At 39.2% G+C, this 27,446-nt stretch overlaps 2 protein-coding genes and 1 long non-coding RNA gene across 5 annotated transcripts in view; 2 read left to right on the top strand and 1 right to left on the bottom strand.

Moving 5' to 3' along the window:
• Positions 1–4,253, top strand: part of LOC144662709 (nuclear factor related to kappa-B-binding protein-like) — an 82,027-nt gene extending 77,774 nt beyond the window's left edge. For 2 of the 3 annotated variants that reach the window (XM_078523579.1, XM_078523581.1), the window contains exons 26-30: positions 20–176; positions 772–1,119; positions 1,314–1,373; positions 3,808–3,870; positions 4,169–4,253. In XM_078523579.1, the coding sequence (XP_078379705.1) occupies positions 20–176; positions 772–1,119; positions 1,314–1,373; positions 3,808–3,870; positions 4,169–4,206 (666 nt within the window). In that variant the 3' untranslated portion in view covers positions 4,207–4,253. The remainder of the gene's footprint in view (positions 1–19; positions 177–771; positions 1,120–1,313; positions 1,374–3,807; positions 3,871–4,168) is intronic. The other variant, XM_078523580.1, reaches the window with a different exon arrangement.
• Positions 4,254–5,132: 879 nt separating this feature from the next.
• LOC144662763 (uncharacterized) overlaps positions 5,133–27,446 on the top strand; it is a 138,125-nt gene continuing 115,811 nt past the window's right edge. The window contains exon 1 of the long non-coding RNA XR_013572524.1: positions 5,133–6,016. This is a non-coding gene — a long non-coding RNA (uncharacterized LOC144662763). The remainder of the gene's footprint in view (positions 6,017–27,446) is intronic.
• On the bottom strand, positions 12,542–13,623 carry LOC144663332 (uncharacterized). The gene is made up of 2 exons (XM_078524228.1): positions 13,594–13,623; positions 12,542–13,559 (listed from the first exon to the last, which is right to left on the bottom strand). The coding sequence occupies exon 2, from the start codon at positions 13,437–13,439 to the stop codon at positions 12,915–12,917; it is 525 nt and encodes a 174-aa protein (XP_078380354.1). The 5' UTR covers positions 13,440–13,559; positions 13,594–13,623; the 3' UTR covers positions 12,542–12,914.

Below are 27,446 nucleotides of genomic sequence, written 5' to 3'. Positions count from 1 at the left end.
TCATCATCTTTTCCAACAGAAGAGCAAAGACACGTTAGCCCCACCCTCCCTCCCCTCGTCTGTACAATCACATGAAAGACGACAAGAGCAAGCTGCTGCTCCTGAAGCGATTTCTGTCCCCTCCCCTCACAGAACAGAATTGTCCACGTTAACATCCTTCTCACAGGCTGAAAGTGGTATGAATTTGGTTTACAGTTCAATGTTATAACACCGTTATACTAGCATAGAGCTAGTCTTAATAGAATCTAGCGTCTTCATGATCGTTAGTCAGTCAGACTAACTGATTATAACGAAGGCGCACATTTCAGTCAGTTGACGCAAGTTGCAAGTTAGGAGCTGGCTGATTATAATTCTCCTTGTGTTAATATCGCTAAGTAACGCCCCATCGCATTACAAAAATGATCGCACACATGTAAAAATAAAAGTTTCCTTAACAATCAATCTCGTTCCCAGAGCCTGCGTTCCCCTTGACCAGCGGACGGGAAACGCAACAGCTCTGGACAAATCCAAAACCGGAACAAGGAAATCCTGGTTCTGGTTTGATTGTGCGCGTGCGTCGGAGAATAACGATTGTGGTGAAACGAACAAGTTTTCAACAGCGAATCAGATTCAGACGCCTTTAGCCCAGAGGACCCGATCCCTGGCGCAGACCAGAAGGATCGCAGCCTCGCGGGACGAGATTGCCTAAAAATATACTTGGATATTTTTGTTTAAACGGTTTTGTTTTAATTTGTGATGGTCCCCTGTTGATTGTCAGTAACGTTCTTACAGCAGATGAGTCTCATGCGAAAGTTCCATCAAGACTTAACACCGCTGACCCAAGCCTTACTGACTCACCTGGCCGGAAGCTTACTAGCGCACTGAACACGCATACTAGTGTACTGAATACCGCTGACGAGTCTGTAGACGCAAGTCCCCTTGAACTTTCTCATGCTGTAGTAAGTAATGAGTTGCAAGGTGATGTACAGATTTCACGTAAAGGTAGCTGGAGTAGCGAAGATGAGAGCTCAGACGGGAGCAGTCCAAGTGACCATGAAAGCGACACTGGGTCAGCGGCAAGTAGCAGTGAAGGAGGAAGAGAACTTCAAATGCATCAAGGGAAAGGCAAAACTTTACCAGGTATATTTTACATATCTTGAGTAACTCCGTTTAATATTTTAAAACTCAAGTCCCAGTTTATATTACATCTTAGATCTGAAGTACTCTTAGTTTCTACTTAAATCCCCGGGACGATGGTAAGCTTAATTTTTGTTTCAAACAGATGGAGAAATTATATTAGGTGGCTTAATATTGAATTTGTATTTTCGTGTAAGGGGAGGATCAGAGGTTTTCTACAGCTGAGCTGCAGGATAATCAGCAGATTGAGGAAAAAGGTAACCCTGACACAGTATATACCGCTCAACTCGGTTCTTTCTGGACGATTGATTTTTCTTGATTATTACATTTTATAGCTGTTTAATGTCACTTGTACAAGGTCTTCCTTTGAACACGCATTTGACATTATTTATTATTCAACAGATGCGCGCGCTGCCCATATATGGTCAAATTGTTAACGATATCTGTCATCCTTACATAGCATGTATCCTGCGATATTCGTAGGTTGCGAAGATTCGTCCGAAATCTTGTAAAGCGCTGCATAATTACAGTTTTTCTATGTGCAAAATGTGTTTCGTTGACAATTTGTTGAATAATAAAACAATTATCCTGCTCAATCTTACGGAATATCGTCTGATTTTAGCCAACTCGGCCTACGTCCTCGTCGGCTAAGTATCAGGCGATATTCCGCGCGATTTCGCAGGATAATTGTTAAATACCGTACAGTCGAACCTCCTAAATACGGACACAAAAGGGACAGGGCGGTGTGTCATGGCGGTGTTTGTATTACAGAGGTAGAGGTTATATGAATTTTGGTCCCTTTCGGACCGAGTGAACTGTCCGTAATAGAGAGGTATCCATATTTCAGGTGTCCATAAGGAAAGGTTCGTTAGTCATTTTGGGCATTTTGTTTACATGGAACATGTATTTACAGGACTATTGCTTGTCACTCCGAGCTAAAGGTTACAACTGCGATCTGGGTGTTTGCTTTGTGTTGTAAATACTATTTCTTCATATTTGTATTTTTCAATTTTTGAAACGGTAGTAGACAGAAAAAAAAAAACAACCTCGCTGTTGTTGTTACCAACCGTCGTTTGCTTCGTCAGGGATAACCGACTTGCCGTTCAACAAGGTTCCCATCAATGTTGTTTGTCAATAATATGGTTAAGCCTTATCTAAGGTTGCCTTCTGACCGAGTTTCTATTTTGAATACTCCCTCGCCACCGTTCACTAACAAATGATGTTCTTTCCTGCATAGAAACCATAATCAACAGAACTAACCTAACTTCCCCGTGTGTAAGGTAGTTGCATGTAATAAATAAAATAAAAGCTGACTATGAAACCAAGTTATTGTTCACTTTGGAGAGTTTTTTCCAAGCTATGTGTGTATCACCGCTAAATGTAATAACAACGCTAAATGTAATACCAACCGCAAATATAATAAAAATTAACTCTAAATGTAATACTAACCGCAAATGTAATAAAAATCAACCCTAAATGTAATAACTTACCCCACCGTAAATGTAATACAATTTAACGCTAAATGTAATTAGCCGACCAACCGTAAATGTAATACAAGTTAACCTCAAATGTAATAGCATAGTGTTAAAAGCTCCCTTACGGTTACTGGGCATCACTTGATTCTCGGTGATTTTTTTTGAACATTGCCGAGGTTTTTTGTAGTTCCGATCAAAGCTTAACTGGGAACTTCTTAAGATTTCCGAAGAAAACAGCCCTTCTGATGTCAAGCATTTGCAAACATCATTTTCGACATTCTTTGCAGCGGATCGCGCCATTACATAGCCTCCAAAGACATGTCCTGTCCATTACCTCCTTATATGAACATCTCTCCTATAGTCACACTTCATTCCGTTCAACTGGTGTCTTTATTTGTGTCAAGAAGCTTCTTTGGGTAATTTCCCAGGGGGGGGGGAGGCACTCGGGTATTTTTTGGTGGGTATGTGCCGCCCGGGACTCTAAATTTGGACCCGTTTTAAAAAGAATTTGCCCTGAATTTGATATAGTAACTAAGTCAATCTTTTTATACCCCGTTGTAAACTAAAACGCACAGAACCATGCTCGTAAGCTAACGATGCGCAACACAGGGTGCAATAGTTCTAAATCGTATTTTTAAAATCAATCTCTCATTGAATAATTTCAAATGGCTGCTTTCGTGCGTTTAAAATAGTGTATCCCGTTTTAGGAAACATCTCTAAAATGGATACCCCGCTCTAACTCAGGAGCTCCAAAATCACGACCCCGTTGGGCGGCAAATACCCGAATGATTGTATGGGAGTAACCCCCCGGGGGGTAATCTGCGCCTAACGGTTTAGTTAGTAAAGGGGATTGACCGTGATTGTGTAATCCGATAATCTATTGAAGTGATATCATATCACTGATGATATTGATGCAATTTACGCCTTTGCCACGCTTAGTAACGTGTTATTACATTTAAGGTTAACTTGTATTACATTTACGGTTGGTCAGCTTATTACATTTAGCGTTAAACTGTATTACATTTACGGTGAGGTAAGTTATTACATTTAGGGTTGATTTTTATTACATTTGCGGTTAGTATTACATTTAGAGTTAGTTTTTATTACATTAGCGGTTGGTATTACATTTAGCGTTGTTATTACATTTAGCGGTGATACAATGTGTATATCAGTTGGAAATGAAATTTGTAGCAGCGTTAATGTTTTTTCTTGATAGGTTACGATGCAGACGATCCCGCAGGCGACAGGCAGGAAAACGCTGAAAGTAGCAGTGAGCAGGGTAAGCTACATGCACATCAGTCTATGATTTGATGTCACTATATTTCCAACATTTTTACGAACGTGATCTGAAAGACTTATCTCTCTTTTATTCTCTTATTCTTCATTCGTCTGCTGCTAATTCTCGTTTCAATTTAATGATCTACAAAGATCTTTTGCTTTGGAATCTTGACAGAATTCCAAGTCAATGCTTGTTCTGAAATCCGATAATTACTAATTCAAATATGATTGGTCAAATTTGTAGGCATCACAATGTTTCATGGCATGGTTAACTCTGTGACTGTCTGGTTTGTTTTCAGGGTCTGCAAGTGATAGCGACTTCAGTAATGTCGATTAAACTCACGAAATGTAATGTTATCTTTCATTAAATTTATCACGTACTAACTGCTTGTCTGTATTTATTGTTTCTGAAGCCTGTATATAGAGGATATTACACGGCGGCGCGAAGATATGAATTTTATTTTCGAGTGGTAAAGCAATATTTTACGAATGAGCGCAGCGAATGAGTAAAATATTGCTTTTACCGCGAGAAAATAAAATTCATATCTTCAAGCCACCGTGTAATTTTCTTTTTATTATATAGACAAAAATCAGTTCATTTTTATTAATCAAAAGCACGAGCGACGGCTAAATATAACAATTGAGTAAATTGCCAAACTGAAAGGCAAAATGTCGCGAACTGAAGCTTTCAGAAGATGTATAACGTAAATGTAAAAACAGTCTGTTTATTAGCTTTCATCAATGTTACTGACAATAAATAATTCGCCGTTTTGAAATCTGTTTCTGCTCAAACTCACCGCTTTTCTACTGATTTCTGATCGCGAAGTCTTGCAGTTCGGCGGCTGGAATTTCTTGATTTTCCCTCTCTTCGTCTGACTTTCCACAAGCAAGAAGCTCTTTTAAATAATTTCAAGTCATAAGAAGTTTTCTTCTTCGTGTTAGCATTTTCCTGCTCCTCAGTAAGGCATTTATTTCGGCTTCAGTGAACTTCACGAATCGATCTTGATAGCTCGCCATTTCCAACCGGCTTTGACAGCTTTGCACAAACAACCGTGCAAAGGCGGGAAATGACATCATCCATATCCTCACTAGTGAGGATATGGAAAATACGCCACTACAGTCCCGGATGCAGTTTCGTATGAATTTTACGAGTGGTCTATTTTCCAGTAAAACACTCGCGGCTATATAATAAATAGAGATTACTCCATGGAAAATGCGCGCGTACGATTTTTATTCACGAGTTGAGTATCAGAAAACGAACGAGTGAGTTTTCTGATACAACTCTGCGAGTGAATAAAAATCGTACAAAGCATTTTCCATGGTGTAATTTGTTTATTTTATAGATACAGTACTGAGGTTTTTGGAAAGAAAATTAAATTGCTCGACTTTTTATCAGTTACGTGCGTGTTTAGGAAACCCATTCATCTGCCATAAACTAAAATAACTAAAACATGTTTGTCTTTCAAAATCACATCTTTAATGAAGTGTAGCACAAGAAATTAGACGTCAGTTTATACTCTCGCAACTTTTACAGAAACAACTTTTGATAGAAAACCTGACTGAGACTTGTACAAAACTTGCAAGTTCCAGTTCAGTGTTTTAACAGAACAAAACAGCGCTAAACGCTGAATAACTCATCGCGAACTCGAGCGAACTCTTACAAATTAAATCAAGAAAACAGTCTGCCAAAACCAAGGACAAACCTGCAGTGTTTTAGTCATCATCTGAATCAAAACTCGCTACAATCCCTCGGAGTGAAGACTGCCCGTATTCTTGTCCTTCCTTTGTGCGAATTTATACTCAAAGGTTTATTCAACTCGGCAGGAGGAATTTCGGTTATCTCGCTTCGTGTTTCTCTTTTTGTTTAAAGAAACGTTGTGACAACAAGGCCGTCTTGTTTCGTTTTCTTTATAGTGTTTTGGTTTTCCTGTTCTGCAATATAAACGACTCAGTGGAGCCGTTAAAGACACAAACAAACCTTGAACGTGTCTCCGCCATGTCGCCGGTGTTTACGACGAGAATCAAAATGGCGATACGATGTTGTTCACAAGTGAGTTTTGGCCGTTCGCGCTTGTGATTGGACGAACGACGTTTTTTCACTAGTGAGTTTTCATCGTTCGCTTTTCCTATTGGCTAATGCATTTTACGTATCATTTGTACGCAATCGTTTTTTCGTGAGAAAATCTCAGTATCTATGATATAAATTGTGTTAAGGAGGCTCGATGTAGTTTTTTTAGCCCTAGGGTGGTCGTTTTGAAAATGAAAATTACCTAGGAAGGCAATGTTCGATTTTTGCCAAAATACACCAAAATGATCAAATATGACTAAAGTTTAATTTTTCACTGGTCACTTAGTCACAAAGGTTACCATAGCAACGATTGTTGTTTTCTTTTGTTTTCAAACAAGCCTAATTTTCTCGAAATCTAGATTGACTTTTGGTATTCATTTTTTGATATGTTAAAGATTAGTAGATTAACTTACTGTTGACAGAATTTAAGAAAAATCTGTAAGAGCGTTTTCAAGTAAATCAAGAATGAAATTTTCAGAAAAATTCTGTTTTAATGTGAAAAAGGTGCTTATAAATTTTTTCGTAGTATTTGAACGCAGTTATTCAAAGTGAAATGTAAATACTTACACCATCAAAGACCATTAACTAAAAGCAAGAGAGTTTTTGCTTTAATTTGTTAATAAAATCGACAACCAATTGTAGGAAACTACAAGAAGTTACAAAAAACTTTGTTCTTGATTAACTCTTAAATGCTCTTACAGATTTTTCTGAAATTTTGTCTACAGATAGTCAAACCACTGTACTTTAACATATCAAAAAATAAATACCAATTGTCAATCTAGATTTCGAGAAAATCAAGCTTGTTTGAAAACAAAAGAAAACGACAATCGTTGCTATGGTAACCTTTGTGACTAAGTGACCCGTAAAAAAATAAACTTTGGTCATATTTAATCATTATGGTGTATTTTGGCAAAAATCGAACATTGGCTTCCTAGATAATTTTCATTTTCAAAACGACCACCCTAGGGCTAAAAAAACTACATCGAGCCTCCTTAAGCTCTTCGGACACTTTGTTTACGACTTTCATTGATTGATGCAGTGTTTTCACTCACTTTGTAGCAAGCTTCGCAAACTCAGGTGAATAAAATTGCACTGTTTTGTTTAAGTTTTATTTGTGAGGACAATGCTCTGAGTGAATTGCATGTGCTGTGTTATGCCTACTATTGTTGAATGCTTTTCCCGTTCTGGACATAAGTTTTGTTGTTTATGCTGGATTCACTGACTACAAGCTATATAATTAATATCTAACCGGACTACATGCTCAGTGTCCAATTTTGGAAATAATTAGATTCAAAAAATTCCTCTGACAGCCAAATTGGACTCGGCCTACGGCCTCGTCCAATTTTGGCTGCCCTCGGAATTTTTTTCATCAAATTATTTCCAAATTGGACAGCATGTAGTCCAATTACGTATACAAATATTAAAGAAAGGTCATATCTACTCAATCTCAGATGACACAACAGCAAACACGCGGAGAGCTGCACTAAACAGTGTCTTAAAGATGTCAAGCGAAGAGAATGTCGATGAAATTCCCGGCGCAAAGAAAGCTTCTGCGAAGAAGAAGAGCAGTCGAAGAGTTTTGAGTTTGGAAGAGAAGTATAAAGTTTTGAAAGCACTTAACAGTGGAAAGAAACAAGCCGAAGTTGCACAGCGTTTTGACCCCCCTTTATCTCAATCAACTGTTGCGACTATTGTGCGGAGTAAAAAGGAGATCATAAGCGCCTATGAAGCAGGCCTGTACAAGGACAAGCGCAAGAGAATGAAGCAGCCGTCTTACCCTGATGTGGAAAAAGCTCTAGCAGAATGGTTTAAAAAAGTGCGAAGCATTAATGTCCCAGTCAATGGACCGCTTTTGGCAGAGAAGGCCCGCTACTTTGCAGAGCAGCTTGGTTACGAAAATTTCAAAGCAAGCAATGGGTTCTTAGATAGATTTAAAGAAAGGCAAGGTATCACAGGCCAGAATGTTTGCGGTGAAGAAAAAAGTGTCGACTCCAGTGTAGTGGACACATGGGCAGAACGTCTCCCAGATATTTGCCGTAGCTATCAGCCCAGAGATCGATATAATGCGGACGAGACAGGCCTTCTGTGGAAAGCAACTCCAACACAAACCCTCCATTTTAAAGGACAAAAGTGCAGTGGGGGAAAGAACAGTAAAGAACGTGTTACTGTTCTTGTAGCGTGCAACCAGGACGGAACAGACAAGCTACCGCTGTTAGTTCTCGGGAAATACGCCAAACCCCGGTGCTTCAGGGGAAGCAATATGGATTTGATTCCAGTGACCTATAAATTACAAAAGAACGCATGGATAGACAGTGTTTTATTCGAAGAATGGGTTCGAAAAATTGATCGGAAGATGAAAGCGGCAAACCGGCATATCCTGCTGTTCATCGATAATTGCACTGCACACGTGTCAGTCACTGGCCTAACAAACACGCGATTGATATTTTTCCCGCCAAACTGTACAAGTAGACTTCAGCCTGCAGACCAGGGTATTATTCAGAACCTGAAGGTCTACAGTAGTATACTAAGGACAGCGGTTACCTTTCCCGTGGGGAGGAATCTCATTAACGTGGGGAGGAATTAATTAAGTAGGTGACGTCATAGGGGCGTCAGTGACGTCATCAAAAATGGGGCGTAAATGACGTCATAAAATGGGGTGTAATCTAAAAATAGAAAAAAATATGATGTAATGGGGCGTAATCTAAAAATAGAAAAATTACATCATCGGGTGTAATCTAAAAATTGAAAAATTACGTCATTAGGGTGTAATCTAAAAATAAAAATTACATCATATCGGAGGGTAACCCCGCCTTGACCAATAGCCATAAAAGAAGCTGCTTGTAGTTCAGTCTATTCTCAGAGTTTACACCGTTCAGATCACAATGTACAGCAGTTATAATCAATTCTTTCAAGAGGGTTATGGAAATATCATATTACCCGATGACAGTGGAGATGAAAGCGATGATGAGAGCTCACAGGAAAGTGAACAGTCATTTAGTCAAGATTCTCAATCGAGCGAAGAAATAGACTCTTCCCAAGAACAAATGGAGCATATAGATCCCTGGTCGCGCATTCAAGATGAAGTCACTAGTCGTCACGAAGCCAAGCTCGAAACTCTGATAAACGAGTATGAACAACATGGAGATGTGTCTGAAGTGGCCCGTGTTAAGGCTGAAAATGCTCTGCTACCAGTATACAGGAAGGAGCTGAGAAAAGTTCTTTTGGAGTATTTACAGTGGATGCATGCAATGAAGAAAGATTCGACCTTCCGTAAAGTGATAGAGACCAAAAATGAATTGAAAGATACAGAGGGATATGATTGGTTAGAATCGACAGAACTCGCTATCGATAAGCGAAAATTCTTACTCAATCGGTTGTTTGTCAAACAAACTGTTCCCGAACACTAAGTGAACTGTGCCTGTTAATCTTTTCTGGTGACACCTCTGTCAATGTTTTTAATAATCAATAAACGTATTTTAAAAGAGAAAAAACCTGTTTGTTCCTTCTTGTGTCTCGCGGTGCGCAACTTGTCTATATAAACGCCTATAGATGCTAATTTCTTAAGCAAACTCCACCAAGTTTATACCGTAATTCGCTTAAATGCTCATACGCGTTCTCTACCGTTTGAATTAAGATAAAACCAAACATGTGAAACATAGGTTTACAAGTCAAAAAAGTTGTACATTGATCAAATTTTTTTCACAAAATCGGTTCACTGAGCTGGTCTTACAATTTATTTTACTCGTAACTGCTCAATAACTCCATATTGCCAATGTAGTATTGCCGTATTGGCCGCTACGAATTTTTTGCTGTTTGTAATAATTGCTATTTGATTTTCTTGGTTGCTCTTTGTCACTCAACTGGTTAAATGATTTATTGATCTTATGAACTTAACGTAATAAGAAATTTTGAAATGGAAAACTTTTAGAAAGTTTTGACAGTAAGAAAGTTTACTTTAAAGAAATGTAAATGAACTGTTGACAGGTTTGAGTGTGAATTTTTCGCTCCGATAATAACCCTTGGGAAAAGCATGTTAGTAATGCCTTTGTGTTAAGCGAAACCCCTAATTCTGGAAAAGTTTAATGAATTTTTATGAAGTAAATAATAAGAGTTTTTTAAAGGAAATAAACTGAAGAAAATCACTTAATTTCCTCTTTTAATACACTGTTATTTATACAATAGCCGTTGACATTACATTCTTTTAAACAAAGATTGCAAAAACAGACTTAAACCTATATGTCCGTGTCATCCAACAGCAAATGTTTATGCAAAAACATTACAGAGAAAGCCACCGTGGATGTTGAAGTGTTGTTATTTTAGACCGTTTGCTAGTCTTGTCTGTTTTTCGAATGCTTTTACTTCTGTTTTTCAATAAATCCTTTGATTTTCTTGGTGTGGATAACTGGTAGTTAATGTCAATGCCTTGTTGTTGAATAGACGGAGGTATGGTACACGCTTTAAGTTTTTGGCTGTTCTCAGTGTTTTGATAGATGATTACTTTAACTTTAGGTTGTAGTTTTGCTTCTTGTAGCCACTTTCTTCTTTGATTGTGATCCAGCTGATGAACATTAGTAAGATGGTTAGATAATTTCACGAGATATTTTGCTCCACATCCCGGAACCGGACAGTCTCGGCAAACTCTTCTAACCATGTTAACGGCATGAAATATTGACGCAAATGAGAGAGTTTTGTTAATATCCTTGTGTTATATAGACGCTACTGAAGGTCAAAAAGGACAAAATGAGGTCAAAAAGGACAAAATAAGGACAACAAGGACAAAACAAGGACTAAAAGGACAAAAGGAGACACGAGGGACATTTAAGCTATATGTTTCGCTGCAAACGCGCGTGGAGAACGCGCGTGGAGAGAGCGCGTGCATGACATTCAATAAAAGTTTTTTTTCTTATCTACGTAACTGATCACTGATAAAAAACCAAAATAATTAATAATTTAATGATAAAGGAAATCTCAAATTCCCGTTTAATGTATATTCCCAGGAAAGATAGCAATATGTCTACTGTTCTTGTTTTTCTTTCGCTCATATTAGCGTATTCCAACGCCTGCTTAGAGGGAAAATGTCGGTGCTATGAAGTGTTGGAGCTTATCGACTGTTCTCACATTGGTCTGTATTCTCGCACAACGGAGATGTGAATATGTAGTTCACAGATAAAGGTTTTGTTCGGTTTTGTTTCTGGAACACAAACATGACAGAGACTGTTGTTTCCGTTTCATTGTTTATTGAAATACGATTTCGTTAATTACATTTGTGTGTGATTGCATAAGCTCCAACACTTCATAGCACCGACATTTTCCCTCTAAGCAGGCGTTGGAATACGCTGATATGAGCGAAAGAAAAACAAGAACAGTAGACATATTGCTATCTTTCCTGGGAATATACATTAAACGGGAATTTGAGATTTCCTTTATCATTAAATTATTAATTATTTTGGTTTTTTATCAGTGATCAGTTACGTAGATAAGAAAAAAAACTTTTATTGAATGTCATGCACGCGCTCTCTCCACGCGCGTTCTCCACGCGCGTTTGCAGCGAAACATATAGCTTAAATGTCCCTCGTGTCTCCTTTTGTCCTTTTAGTCCTTGTTTTGTCCTTGTTGTCCTTATTTTGTCCTTTTTGACCTCATTTTGTCCTTTTTGACCTTCAGTAGCGTCTATATAACACAAGGATATTAACAAAACTCTCTCATTTGCGTCAATATTTCATGCCGTTAACATGGTTAGAAGAGTTTGCCGAGACTGTCCGGTTCCGGGATGTGGAGCAAAATATCTCGTGAAATTATCTAACCATCTTACTAATGTTCATCAGCTGGATCACAATCAAAGAAGAAAGTGGCTACAAGAAGCAAAACTACAACCTAAAGTTAAAGTAATCATCTATCAAAACACTGAGAACAGCCAAAAACTTAAAGCGTGTACCATACCTCCGTCTATTCAACAACAAGGCATTGACATTAACTACCAGTTATCCACACCAAGAAAATCAAAGGATTTATTGAAAAACAGAAGTAAAAGCATTCGAAAAACAGACAAGACTAGCAAACGGTCTAAAATAACAACACTTCAACATCCACGGTGGCTTTCTCTGTAATGTTTTTGCATAAACATTTGCTGTTGGATGACACGGACATATAGGTTTAAGTCTGTTTTTGCAATCTTTGTTTAAAAGAATGTAATGTCAACGGCTATTGTATAAATAACAGTGTATTAAAAGAGGAAATTAAGTGATTTTCTTCAGTTTATTTCCTTTAAAAAAACTCTTATTATTTACTTCATAAAAATTCATTAAACTTTTCCAGAATTAGGGGTTTCGCTTAACACAAAGGCATTACTAACATGCTTTTCCCAAGGGTTATTATCGGAGCGAAAAATTCACACTCAAACCTGTCAACAGTTCATTTACATTTCTTTAAAGTAAACTTTCTTACTGTCAAAACTTTCTAAAAGTTTTCCATTTCAAAATTTCTTATTACGTTAAGTTCATAAGATCAATAAATCATTTAACCAGTTGAGTGACAAAGAGCAACCAAGAAAATCAAATAGCAATTATTACAAACAGCAAAAAATTCGTAGCGGCCAATACGGCAATACTACATTGGCAATATGGAGTTATTGAGCAGTTACGAGTAAAATAAATTGTAAGACCAGCTCAGTGAACCGATTTTGTGAAAAAAATTTGATCAATGTACAACTTTTTTGACTTGTAAACCTATGTTTCACATGTTTGGTTTTATCTTAATTCAAACGGTAGAGAACGCGTATGAGCATTTAAGCGAATTACGGTATAAACTTGGTGGAGTTTGCTTAAGAAATTAGCATCTATAGGCGTTTATATAGACAAGTTGCGCACCGCGAGACACAAGAAGGAACAAACAGGTTTTTTCTCTTTTAAAATACGTTTATTGATTATTAAAAACATTGACAGAGGTGTCACCAGAAAAGATTAACAGTCACAGTTCACTTAGTGTTCGGGAACAGTTTGTTTGACAAACAACCGATTGAGTAAGAATTTTCGCTTATCGATAGCGAGTTCTGTCGATTCTAACCAATCATATCCCTCTGTATCTTTCAATTCATTTTTGGTCTCTATCACTTTACGGAAGGTCGAATCTTTCTTCATTGCATGCATCCACTGTAAATACTCCAAAAGAACTTTTCTCAGCTCCTTCCTGTATACTGGTAGCAGAGCATTTTCAGCCTTAACACGGGCCACTTCAGACACATCTCCATGTTGTTCATACTCGTTTATCAGAGTTTCGAGCTTGGCTTCGTGACGACTAGTGACTTCATCTTGAATGCGCGACCAGGGATCTATATGCTCCATTTGTTCTTGGGAAGAGTCTATTTCTTCGCTCGATTGAGAATCTTGACTAAATGACTGTTCACTTTCCTGTGAGCTCTCATCATCGCTTTCATCTCCACTGTCATCGGGTAATATGATATTTCCATAACCCTCTTGAAAGAATTGATTATAACTGCTGTACATTGTGATCTGAACGGTGTAAACTCTGAGAATAGACTGAACTACAAGCAGCTTCTTTTATGGCTATTGGTCAAGGCGGGGTTACCCTCCGATATGATGTAATTTTTATTTTTAGATTACACCCTAATGACGTAATTTTTCAATTTTTAGATTACACCCGATGATGTAATTTTTCTATTTTTAGATTACGCCCCATTACATCATATTTTTTTCTATTTTTAGATTACACCCCATTTTATGACGTCATTTACGCCCCATTTTTGATGACGTCACTGACGCCCCTATGACGTCACCTACTTAATTAATTCCTCCCCACGTTAATGAGATTCCTCCCCACGGGAAAGGTAACCGCTGTCCTTAGTATACTACTGTCTACTACCGCCAGACAATGATTCGAAGAATGCTGCAGTATTTGGATGAGGATCAGCCCATCAAAGCGATAGATCTTAAGGATGCTACTTTTATGCTAGCCAAAGCGTGGGACAACGTGAGCACTAACACTATCCAAAACTGTTGGAGAAAGGCCGGATTTCCAGGCGTGGTGGTAGAGCCAATGCAGGACCCATTTGACTCAGACGAGGAAAGCGTAGAAGAAGGTGGAGAATCTAGTTTGTGGAGAAGGGTAGTCCAGCAGTATCCCTCACTGGCAGATGTGTCATTTAGCCAGTTTGCATCTCTAGACCAAGAAGTCACCACAGAGAATCAAATGACGGAAAATGACGCGGAAAGGGAGGCTTTGGAGGCAGTCCAACCAGTCGCGCATGCTAGCTCTCAAGGGGACGAGTCCGACTCTGATGATGATGATATTTCAGTGGTTGAACCTGCGCCCATGACTCTTGTGCAAGCTAGTGTCATTGTCATTACGTTGAAAGGTTCAGGCGAACGAGAGAGAGAATTCCTCTCCTCTCTTTCAGCAATGAAGGATGCGTTTTCCAGATTACAAGTTAAAAACATGAGGCAAACAGAACGTGACGAGTTCTTTTATTAATGAACAAGTGCCTTTTAATAAAGAAAAACAATGAACACGCAAAGAGTGATAAGTAAAGACGATTACAGTCGCGACTTCAAATGTTTATGTTTAGTTTTGTTTCCCTTTTATGATTCATACCACAGACTTTGTCGTGGAGCCTTGAAAACGTCTAATGCTTTACAAATCGTTTAATTGCTGCTTGAAACGCCACATTTGTGAATTTTTTTATTCTCATTACAAGTTTAATTAAATAATATGCAGTAAAAAGTACATTTTAATTTAACCCCGATATAACGATATTTTCGGCTATTTTACGGCCATATCGTTATATCGGGAGTCTCGATATAACGATACCTCGATATAACGATATAATTTCACTGCTCCCTTGGCATATCGTTATATCGGGGTTGCACTGTAATATCTTCACTCTCAACAAATCAACACAAATTAATCTATATAAGGCTAAGTCCAAGGACTTCTATAGTTTGTTCAACGTACGCGCACACAAGATCAAACAGGCCCTAAACGTTGGAGCGAAAAACTCTCTTTAGAGAAAGATGTGTGGACTGGGATTTTTAAATCACTGAAAAACATTTGTAAAGAAACTTAACTGAAAGAGTTTCAATTTAAATTAATTCATAGAACGATGGTAACTAAGAAAGAACTATTCAGATTTGGTGTTAAGGAGGACGATGAATGTCTATACTGCAGAGGTAAAGATTCAATTGAGCACTCTTTTATGGTCTTGAACTGGTTTAACCAAGTGAATGCGTGTAAAATCTCTCTCACTACATAGGAGACCTTGTTCGGCATTACTACTCGCTCCCACGACAAAACAATAATTTTGAAATTCAACTATTACATTTATTCATGCAAGTTAAGTAGCTTGGCCATCTCCATTCAGGATTTCATCAATAAGCTACTCATTAAATACAATTTTGAAAATTTGTCTTAATTAAATGTTTTATTGACAAGTACCCCTCCACCTTCAAAGTCAATTCGCCGTAAATCGCATTGTAAGTAATCGTACAGTATGGGGCCCAGTTCTCGGCCACTTTTGACGTAAACTTGTATTTCTTACCTCAGAAGAACCGCAGGAACTTGAAATTTCGCCCAGAGCTATCTACATTATTCAGCTTTTTGTTGTAAAGCTATCGACCGGTCAATAATTAATTTGCCTGAGCAATAATAAAAATAAAAGCTCCGTTTGTGGGCCCAGTTCTCGGTAGCCTGCGAACGCAGACGTATTTCCGCCTGTCGTTTCTCTCCGCCGGAAATACGTCTGCGTTCGCAGGCTAAGTTCTCGGCCACCCGGACCCAGTTTTCGGCCACCAAAAAGCTTGTGCGTAATTTTCTGTATAAAAAGGCTCAATTAATTTCCACAGTCATAAAATCACTCTGTTAACTTATTTATGTTATGTCGATCCCAAATTATTTTGTGAGATTTTGTTTTACTTTGGAAAAGAAGGTTTTTAACGCGCCTAGTTGCTTGCCTATGTGCAGGGTCTGGCAAACCCGCAGAACTGAGTTACCCTAATGGTCGCGGGTCGCGGGTCGCGGGTTTCAAGTCGCGTGTCGCGGGTTTTAAATAAGTCGCGGGTTTTGAAAAAGTCGCGGGTTATTTAAAACCCGCGACCCGCGACCATTAGGGAAACTCCGCAGAACTACGTTGTGTGACCAATGCATTTAGATGGTTTATTTTGCAGTGAAAAGGTCTTGAAAGAGTTAGGTGTTGTAGAAGTAATAGAAAAGACAAAAGTCAGCTCAAAACTTAGATATTTAATTGAACTTTATTTTTAAAACATTTCTTTCTTTCATTATTGCTGAAGCAGATGAAATTATATTAAAAACAAAAGCACTAAACTGTGATAGCGAGCAGGGTGGCCGAGAACTGGCAAATACGCAAAAGTCGCACGAAAAAATTTCGAAGTAAATTAAGACCAAAATATACAACGGTTCAACAAAAAGATAACTTAAGCAGAATGCTGAATTATTCTAAGTTTTACATGCCAAAAATTAGCTCGTTTGGTAGGGGCTCACGGACAAAATACGAATTTAACTACATATATCCATGAATTTTAAGGAGCCGTAAACAAACAAGTTTTCGAAAAAACAAATTCACCTACCTTCGCATAAACTCGACCGTGTGAGCTTTCTATAGCGAGTTGAAAGATCAAAATCAAGATACTAAGAGCACAAGAATCAGTCTATCTTTTGAAGGAAATAACTTTTTCTTTAAATTCAACTGTGGCGTGAAAAAACGCGTTGAACACAAAGTGGCCGAGAACTGGACCCGGCCGAGAACTGGGCCTCATACTGTAGTGTAATTGTAACCATTGAGTATTGTAACCGTAGAGTATTATAATCGTATAAGTAGGGCAGGGTAATTGTATAAAGTATAAGAACTGTAATTAAAAAGATATCTTAATTGTATGTAAACAAATTCTGTAATATAACACAGTAAATCGCATTGTAAGTAATCGTAGTGTAATTGTAACGGTAGAGTATTATAATCGTACAAGTAGAGCAGGGTAACTGTATAAAGTATTACAGTAAAAACCCGTGTATAAGAACACCTATTTTGGCGGTTCAGGCTGATTTAGTTCTTATATAAAGGGTTATAATCTGCAAAATCAGCCTGTAAGTGTTCTTAAAAAAAGTTTCTTAAAATAAGGAACATACTAGGCTACCAATAGATGAAATCAATATATATGCACACAATTGTATTTTAATTTTAATAAAATTGATAAATCAAGGCAATACTGTACTGTAATTGGGGTGGAACTATTATGTGTGCAATGAAAAGTGGTGTTGATCTTTGATATTTTTCCATATAAGAACAACTTTCATTTTTCAGGCTGAATGTGTTCTTATATAAATGGTACTTTATTTCCTAAAATCAGGCCTGGGTGTTCTTAATCCACTTGTTCTTATACGCGGGTTTTTACTGTATAACTGTAATTAAAACGATATCTTAATTTTATGTAAACTATATTATTGTTATTTTAGCATTTTCTTTTGTTTCCTTTTTCTTTGCAATTAATTTCATGTAAAGCTTTTGTGTTAGGTAAGGTAAGGTAAGGTAAAACTTTAGTTATGCAGGGTGGCCCATTCAGCACAGTGGCTGGTCTCCAGAGGGAATCCGTGGCACTTTCCGCCATTTCGTTTTTCGCTTGGTTAGTTTGTTTCGTAAAACTGAATGTCTTTTTATTTTATATTTTCTGTTCTCGATAGTGCGATAAGTTTTTGATAATTTTATCCTGTGCTTTATCCATTTTTTGTCTTTCCTTTTTATTAAATTATATTTTTTCTGGTTCCGCTTTATCCTTTTCTTTATTCCTTTTTTAATTTTTCATTTATCTTTTTTCGTTTTTTGTTTTTTTCTATTCCTATTTTCCTTTTTCCTTTATTCCGTTTTTCGTTTTACCTTTCTCCTTTTTACTATTTTCTTTTCTCTTTATTTCTTTTTCTTTTCTCCCTTTTCTATCGTTGATTCAGAAGGCATTATTCTCAAACCCTTGTTGTCAAGCAGCATGACACGTGTTCCAACCTCCTCTTCCACCATTCGTGCGACTTGCTCGCCAGCCAGCGCTAACTCACCGAAAACGCTTCAAAATGGCCTGAGAAGCGGGCGAACAACAAAGAATACAACAAGGCAATAAGGTTAGTCGATTTTATGAGCAGAACATTACATATTTAATATTCCTTTTGAAACAAATTCGTTGCGTTCCCATACAAACCCTTATAAATCGCATCTTTGTAACACAACACCGCTCGAAGGTAAGGGTCACGTTCGCACTTTATGAATAATTCACATACTGTAGTGCGCTTGGGCCGCCTGTGGTTTACCAGATTTCGCAGACCCATCGTACACAATTCGAACCTTCGTAGTTTCACGATCCTTTCTTACGACTGCATGATGAGGCAAATAATGACTTTGCGCAGCATTTTTCTCGTTTGAATCTTCGTTCGGCACTTTCTCGATTATCCCCTTGGATAACTGGTCTTGAATGATTTTGTCATATTCTGCTAATAACTCCGGATCTTTGCGCAGCTTGTGATGTAAAGATCTTAGTCGAGATTCGCACAACAGATAGTTGTCGGAGGATAGCGGCAAACAATCTTCTTTCCACGGTAATTTGACTTCATATCGGTCTTCGCTCCATGCAACATCGATTTTGAATGATTCGTCGGTTTCGGTTTAAGGTTGAGTCAAATCCTTAATGCCAATTGCTTCAGTCTCCCAAAAGTCCTTTAGAGTGTTCGTGAGAACGTCGTCTTCGTTTCGGGCAAATAGAGCGTCATGTCCTTCGATTATTAAATTTGAATGCGAAACATAACTTCGATCGAGTGTTCCATTAACTGGACCGGACAGCAGCCACCCGAGTTTGCTTTTTACGGCAATAGGACCTTCGTCTCCTCGTCTTGTCTCCCCCGTTACAAAATCCCAGTAATAATCGCAGCCGATCAGCATATCAATCGAACCTTCGGCATCATACGGCTCATCCGCTAGCTCCAATCCATCCAAATGCGGGTAGTTTACTGAGACCTTGCCAGGTAGAGGCGAACAAATAACGGGGAATGTCAGAGCAGAAATGTTAATGGCATCATCGCTTCCTGAAGACTTTCGTATTTGTAAATTCACCACATCGCAATTCTGCTTCTTGTACCTTGCTTCTCCAAATGTGTTAAGGTTGAGCTTTTCCTTTTGTAGAGGCTTCAGTTGTAGCTTTGATCGCAGATTATCTGTAATGTACGACAGCTGGCTGCCATTGTCGAATAATAAACGGATTGTGGTCGATTTTGTTCCCTCGTCGTTTGTGGCGATCGCAGTGGCCGTTTGCAACAAAACACTTCCCTTGTTACTGGACATCGAAGTGGTTAACTGAGTTGTTGGGGTTTCTGCATTAGCCGTGTTGACTCGTGTGGCGTTACCATAATTTTGAACTTGTGTCTCCGGTTCGCTTTGAGGCGAATTTTCCTTGGGAGTTGGTGGCTGAGAATTCAGTGGTTCACCGGGTGATTGTGCTTGACAAATCGATTGATGATGCCTTCGCTTGCAATTTCTACAACTCTTGTCGCACTGATCAACTAAATGTCCCTTCTTCAAACACATAAAACATATCTGGCGTTGATATCTGTTACCTTGTTGCAAGACGCTGAGAAATGTCTTTCAGTGCAGTAAACACATTTTGGAACAGTCGATTCTGGCTTTGAAGTGGCACCAAAAAAGGCTCCAGCTGTCGGTAACGGAGGTTTGGGGGGCGGTGGACGCTTAACTTGCTCGGTCGCGGCCTTTATCTTCTCGCTAATCTCCCTCGCTTCAATTTCACTTTGTATAAGATCAAGCAAGGAGTCGATTTCCCAAACGTCTTGAGACGTATTTCTCGCCACTTGTACGCGAATTTCGGCAGGAAGTTTCGCCATAATGATTGGAATAAGCAACCTGCCATACTGATCCGACTTGACTCCCAGAGCTTCAAGTCCCTTGATGTTTACGCTTATTTTGTCGTACAGAAAACGAAGTTGGCCTGGTTTATCCACCGTGCAGATGTTCAGTTTAAGAAGCTCTTCCATATGAACGGAAATAAGGTGTTGCGGTTTGCCGAATCTCTTTTTCAAGATGTCCACTGCTGACTCGTAGTTTTCCTCTGTTATTGGCAAACCTTCAATCGCGCGTGATGCACTACCTTCTAATATTAAACGAAACAAGATAACTAAACTTGACGACGTTTGTCAACCCAGGATTAGAATGAACTGCACTTTCGAACGTGTCCCAGAAGGTGCGGAATTGTGTTATACTCCTTTAAACCTACGAAGTGTCAGTTTTGGCAATTTTGTTCGAGCCACTTTCGGAGTTTCTGTTCCAGTTCCAGTTCCCGAGTTTTGCTGCTGTAGTGGTGGACTCGCTGAATACGATCCAGGTGGTGGAGCAGGAATGTAAACATCGTCCGTTCCTTGAGATCCTTGAGCGAGGTTAGAGGGTTCACTTGAACTAAGCGGGTTAATGGGCGTTGTTCCTTGTGAAATAGCTTCGATCGCATCCATTACGCGCATTTTTAAATCTTCACCGTATTCGATTTCCTCTTCGATATCCTCTACCTTGCATACCGCAAATTGATGAATTAATTCTAATTTTTCCTTTAAAATCCTTTCGATTCGCGCCAATTGATTCCTTGCCTGTTGATCGAGTGGATTTTCACCATGTAATATAGTGTCGGCTTTTCCGATGAGCTTTGTAACAACTCCCTTGTTACCCGCACGCGTCGCTCGCAGTCTTGGAAGTGGATCATCCTTTGTAAGTTGATCTTCATTCGGCTCAGTTTGATCCCCTTCTGTCGATGTCATGTTTTCCCTAATGTCGTGAATCAGTGCCCCACGTTGGGCGCCATGTTTTGAAGACGCACAAAATTCACGCTTGTTGCTCGATTAAACCATTTATTCCAACTGAAATTGAATCTTCAGAAACGTAATATACAAAACAATTTTAAAACCGGAAATTCAGGTTGTCAATCAAGTTGTGTCTGTACAAACAAAACCGCAAACGTGACTTATGTTACATAACAAAAATAAAAACGTGACTGTTCGCAACAGCTTGCATTCTATTTCGTTTTTATTTTACTTTTTTAACAGAGAAAGTTAAATGCATTTATTTAATATCGCACGTTACAGAAAGTGAAAAAAAAAACACAGTTACAAAAAAAAGAAGATAAAAATACATCAAGTTACACAATTTAACCGATAAAGCCTAACTTAATAACAAATACTACACGGTATTTAAAATTAAGTTTCCTAACGAATTCAATTACCCCAGGCTCTATTTGATTAAGTTTCTGATTGTAAAGGTAATACTTAGCTAATAACATGCAGTAATTTAATTTCTTTTTTAGAGAGTGTCGTTGCAGTTGAGCAGAATTTAGTGATTTACCAAAGAGTAGTTCTTCATCACTTTGCGTAAAGGAGGTGCCGTTTTCTTCATTGAAGTGTTGTAAAACTTTATGAAAGAATTGTTTAGAAAGGTGGCAGTCGATGAAAGTATGACTTATCGAATCTGGATGGCCGCAGTAGGTGCAGTCCGAGTTGTTCGATACTCTTAAGAGGTGAAGTTCCTTTTTGGAGACAAGTATCCTATGAGCAAGTTTGAAGTAAAATTCTTTAAGTTTGTTCTCTTTGCACATAGTTTTTCCAATGAATATCATTTGATGATAGATGTCGTCGTTCCCATTTACTAAGTGCAGTTATTTTGGGAATACTTTTCTTTATAAAAAGCCAGTAATAGTCTTTCTTTTTTGTTTTCGTAAGATCGATCGATATTGTAGGTGACAATTGAAAATTCACACTATCAAGAAAGAGTGACTTATTTAATTGAGCATGTTTTGCTCTTTCTACTAGATGTTTCGGAATTGCAGATATGATTTGGTAATAATTTAAGAAGTTGCACTTAATTGTGTATGTTTGTTTGAATTCTTGAAATGATAAAAACTTTCCGTTCTCGATGAGAATATCTTGGATAGAGACAATTCCTTCTTCAAACCAGCTTTTCAGAAAGATCGGCCTATTCCCAATGAGAATTTCTTTGTTGTTGAACAGTATCATTTCTTGTCCATTGTCACTTTCATACAGGGTTTTAAGTTCTAAAAAGTACCACAATACCTGTTTGTAAAAAGGAGGTATATCAGTCTGGTTGAGAAATTTTTTATCGTAATTACAACGTAATAGAAAGTTTAAACCACCATATTCTCTGAAAAATTATGATAAGGAATTGCCTTCCAGTTCTCCTTCCTTGACAGCGCGTCGGTTATCAAAAATCTAGAAATCCAAGCAAGTTTTAATGATTTAGCTATTACCTCCATATTTGGCACACGTAATCCTCCGTCAACATAGTCTTGATACATGACTTGCCTTTTAACTTTGTCCGGTTTTTTACACCAGATAAAGTCAAATAGAGAGGTTGTAACTGAAGAGACAGTTTCCGAGGGGATGACTAACATTGAAGTGGAGTATACTAAATGTGGAATGCCGAGACTTTTTGTTATCAAACACCTTCCAAATAAACTGAGATTCCTTGATCTCCAAATATCAAGATTAGTATTAAGCTTGCGAACCTTAAGCGCAAAGTTTCTTTTGTCATTCCCATTTTCATCGTAAGAAACAAAGATCCCAAGAGTTCTAACAGGTTCTTTTGTCCATTTTAGATTGAAGGGCTGATCTTCCCTATTGCGCCATGGGCCTAACCATATCTCTTTGGTTTTTGAAGTGTTTAGTTTCTGTTATATAATAGGTATTGTTCAGATTGTTAGGACTGCGCATGTGCAGTTACACGTGGATTCGGATGTTCAGATTAAAGAGAATTGAGTTGCGTTTACTCAGTGTTTACTTCTGTTCTCGATAATTTATCCGTTTACAACATCTGGCGACGAGGATGGGATCCTCCAGTGATGTGTTGCTGTCTTCATGGCGATTTTGAAAATTACGAAGTTCTTCTGTGCGTTTCTGTTGTCCGTGCACGTGGTTGCTTGCCTTCTTGCTTTTTGTTCGGCCGCCATTATGGCTTCCCCGCTAGTTGGTTCCATTGGGGAGTTCGATACTTCTACGGAGACTTTTACGGCTTATCAGGAAAGACTTGATCAGTATTTCGTTGCGAATAGTATTGGCCATTACCCTCCCGATGCCTCCACAGCTGATAAAGCAGCCGCGAACAAGAAGAAGGTTGCAGTGATGATTTCAGTTATCGGCAAGAAGACATACGGGACACTTCGAGATTTATGCAGTCCAGCAAATCCAAAGGACAAGACATTCGAGCAGTTATGTGAATTACTTGAGCGACATTTCAAACCTAAACGATTAGAAGTTGCAGAATCGTACCGATTTCACCGTTGTTTTCAAGAAGAGAATGAAACTGTTTCCGTGTACAGTGCTCGTTTACGACATCTTGCTTTCAGTTGTAATTTTGGTGCGTTCTTAAATCGTTCGCTTCGCGACCAGTTTGTTTGTGGGATTCGCAATCCGGCCACTCGTAAAAAGCTTTTAAGTGAAGATCGCACCTTCCAACAAGCGATGCAAGTGGCAATTGCTGATGAGATAGCAGCGAAAGAATCCATGCAAGTGCAGCAGCAATTGTCTCAACCAGTACATGCAGTCACCAAGGACCCACCTGCCCTTCCTTCGCGCCGAAGTTCAAGTACACCTCAAGTCTTACCACCAGCTGGTCGTCAAGGGTCATTTCCTAAATCGCCTCGACGGTCTACCTCCTACACTTGTTTCTCATGTGGTAATTCTGACCATACAAGGTCTAAATGCAGATTCAGAAATGCTGTGTGTCACAACTGCAATGGAACTGGACATATTGCTCGCGTTTGTCAGAAAAGTGGAGTGAATGCCATGTGTGTCGAAGAAGAGTTTCCCGAAGAACAGGTCCCTGAAGAAGAAGAGTCGTATGTTGTGTATGATGTTTATGCTATGTCCAAGTCTGAAATTTCTGTGCCATTGAAGATTGAGAACAATGATTGTTTAATGCAGTTAGACACTGGGTGTGCTTTGTCTCTTGCACCACTTAGTTTCATAAAAGAAGTTTGTACTGATGTTACTCTGAAACCAACCAATGTGGTTTTGTCAACCTACACAGGTAAAACTGTGCATCCCTTAGGGGAAGCATCTGTGAATGTTGAGTATTCGGGATCACAGTACTCATTGCCCTTGCTTATTGTACGAGAAGGATCATGTGCTTTGTTTGGTCGGAATTGGCTCATGGATGTCAATTTAGATTGGAAAAACCTGCCAGGGTTGAATCACATTGGCCCCTTACCCTCACCCACTTCATCAGTGCCAGGTTCGGCAGGTAACCAGACTTTGGACTCTGTCCTTGAACAATACAGTGAATTATTTCAGACCCAACTTGGATGCTACACGGGCACGCCTGTTGTATTAAATGAAAGTAAAGAGGCTAAATTCCACAAAGCTAGACCAGTTCCTTACGCCCTGCAGTCAAAAGTGGAGAGCACATTGCTTAAAATGGAAAAGGATGGAGTTATTGAAAGAGTTACTTCTGCTGCCAGTGCAGCCCCTATCGTGGTGGTTGGAAAGAAAGAGAGTGACGAAGTGCGTGTATGCGGAGATTTTAGTGTAACATACAATACATGTGCTAATGTAGAAACTTATCCTATGCCTCAGATTGAGGACATGCATTCAGCCTTGAGGGGATGCACCGTGTTTAGTGTCTTGGATATGAAACAAGCTTACCACCAGATACCCATTGCAAAGGAATCACAGCCTTATCTCACTGTCAATACTCACATTGGACTATTTGCATTTAAGAGGTTGCCAAATGGTATACATTCAGGTCCAGCCATTTTTCAGAGAATTATGGACAACTTACTGTCTGACATTCCGAAGGCAGTGAGTCGACTTGATGACATTCTGGTGGCAGGAACAGATCAAGAAGACCATCTCCACACTCTTTCTTTGGTTTTGGATCGACTTCTTAAGGCTGGCTTCCGACTGAACAAGGCAAAGTGCAAATTCCTCCAGGCGTCAGTGGTTTATCGTGGTCACAAGATAGATGGTGAGGGCTTACATCCCACTGAAGACAAACTTACAGCCATTCGTGACGCCCCAAGACCTAAAGATGTTGCTGCCTTGAAGTCCTTTCTGGGACTTATAATGTTCTATTCACGATTCATGCCACATCACTCCACAGTCCTGGCACCCTTACACAGCCTATTGAAGAAGAATACACCCTGGAAATGGTCTAAAGTTGAAGAAGATGCATTTGTTGCCGCTAAGCAGCTGATTCTTAGCTCAAAAACGTTGGTACATTATGATGAAACACTTCCCCTTTTTCTGTCATGTGATGCTTCATCGTATGGTGCTGGAGCAGTTCTGTCTCATCAGATAGATGGACAATTTCGGCCTGTTGCCTTCGCCTCTTGTACCCTGACACAAGCCCAACAAAACTACTCCCAGTTAGAAAAGGAGGCATTCAGCATCATTTTTGGATTAAAGCGATTTCGTCAGTACTTGTATGGTCGCTCCTTCACAATTTTAACAGATCATCGCCCTCTGCTCACCCTCTTTGGACCACAGCAGCCAGTGCCTGCTCATGCTGCAGCTCGACTTCAAAGATGGGCCCTCATCCTGGCATCGTACAATTACAAAATTGAGTACCGCAGCACTACAGCGCATGCTGATGCAGACAGCATGTCACGTCTTCCTTTGCCACAAACATGGTCACCCAAATGTGAAAATGTCGAGTGCTTCTTCTTAGAACCTGAAGTTGTAACCAATGTGACCAGTCAGATGATCAAAAGAGAAACCCAGGTTGACCCCGTCTTATCCAAAGTGTACAGTTATGTCATCAGTGGATGGCCAAGTGTAGTAGATCCGACATTAGTACCGTTCAAGAATAAACGAGATGAACTGACAACCCAACAAGGCTGTGTGTTGTGGGGTACTCGGGTTGTTGTACCACCTTCCCTTCAAGAGAAAGTATTGCATGAACTTCATGAAACACATCCAGGAATTTCCAGAATGAAAGCACTATCAAGGTCATATGTATGGTGGCCCAATATTGATGCCCACATTGAAAGAACTGTTTCTTCATGCAGTACTTGTCAAACTATGAGATCTGCACCTCCTACTGCTCAAATTCATCCATGGATTTTTCCAACACGGGCTTGGTCTCGCATTCATGTGGACTTTGCAGGACCGATCTCTGGACATATGTATATGGTTGTTGTTGATGCATACAGCAAATTCCCAGAGGTGGTCAAAATGACAAATATTACTGCTGGAACAACTATCACTGCATTGCGTGACATATTCAGCAGGCACGGATTGCCCGAAATTCTTGTTTCTGACAATGGTTCCCAGTTCACTTCGAGAGAATTTGAAAAGTTTTGTGTCAACAATGGAATTGTACATCGTACTTCAGCAGCGTACAAACCATCCACCAATGGTCAGGCTGAACGTGTTGTCCAGATTTTGAAATCAGCAATCAAACAAGCCCAGCTTACTCACACTGATGTGTCTGCTCAAATTGCTAAGTACTTACTTGTTTATCGAAACACACCCCATTCCACTACAGGCGAACCTCCCTCTTTAATGCTTATGGGCAGGAGATTGCGTACTCGCCTCGATTTACTGATTCCTTCAGTTGAAAAGCATGTTGAAGCTCGACAGTACAGTACGATGGTTAGTCCCACCGCACACAGAGGTCTACGCCAGTTTCATGCAGGTGATCCAGTATTGGCCAGAAACAATGGGAAGGGAGAAAAGTGGATGCCTGGGGTCATCACTGAGGTACTTGGTTCTCGACACTATATGGTTGAAGTGTCAGGCAAATTGTGGAAACGACATGTGGACCAACTTCTGAGCCGAGCTGTTAGTGATGACCACTCAAACAGCCCCTCATCAATTGATGACTACTCTATGCCACTTCAATTGGCTTCCCCAGTGGATGTTTCTGATGAAGTTGTCCCGCTTCCCTCAGGCTCTCATACAGCCACAGAAGATGAGTCACAGTTGACCAGTACTAGCGAACGTTGTGAAAGTCCTTTACCTGGAGCTTCCTGTTCTGTTACAGACAATGACAATGTTACTGTAGTTCCTCCTATTTTGCTGTCAGTAGAAGCGTGATAACTCCTCTTCGCTGGGACACAGACATTTCGCCGAAATCAAAAGCTGCATTTAGACTATTTACCAAATCCTGACCTAGGAGGCTGAAATATTGCTTATAAAACTCGGCTGTAAAACCATCGTCCCCTGGCGATTTCCCATTGTGAAAGGTGTTTAAGATTTTCTCACACTCTTCTAACGTTATTTCGCCATCAAGATTTGTCTTCTCCTCATCAGATAATTTCGCGAATTGTAAGTCGCTACCAAAGTCAGTAGAAACATTACTACTGTGGTCAATATTCGAGCTGTACAAATTCTCATAAAAGGTTTGGATATCAGACATTATATCCTGATCATGAACAATAATTTTTCCGTCAGACCTTTTGAGTTCCGATATAACTTTTTTATTGTAATTTTTTTTCTCCATG

This window comes from Oculina patagonica, chromosome 8 (assembly GCF_052425735.1).
Source record: "Oculina patagonica isolate OP01 chromosome 8, crgOcupat, whole genome shotgun sequence".
NCBI classification, from domain to species: Eukaryota; Metazoa; Cnidaria; class Anthozoa; order Scleractinia; family Oculinidae; genus Oculina; species Oculina patagonica.
The sequence above is the reverse complement of the archived record's forward strand: the minus strand, read 5'-3'. Positions and strand labels throughout refer to the sequence as shown.

Excerpts from the sequence above, each read along its gene's own strand:
- LOC144663332 (XM_078524228.1), bottom strand. The coding sequence starts at position 13,439 with ATGTACAGCAGTTATAATCAATTCTTTCAAGAGGGTTATGGAAATATC.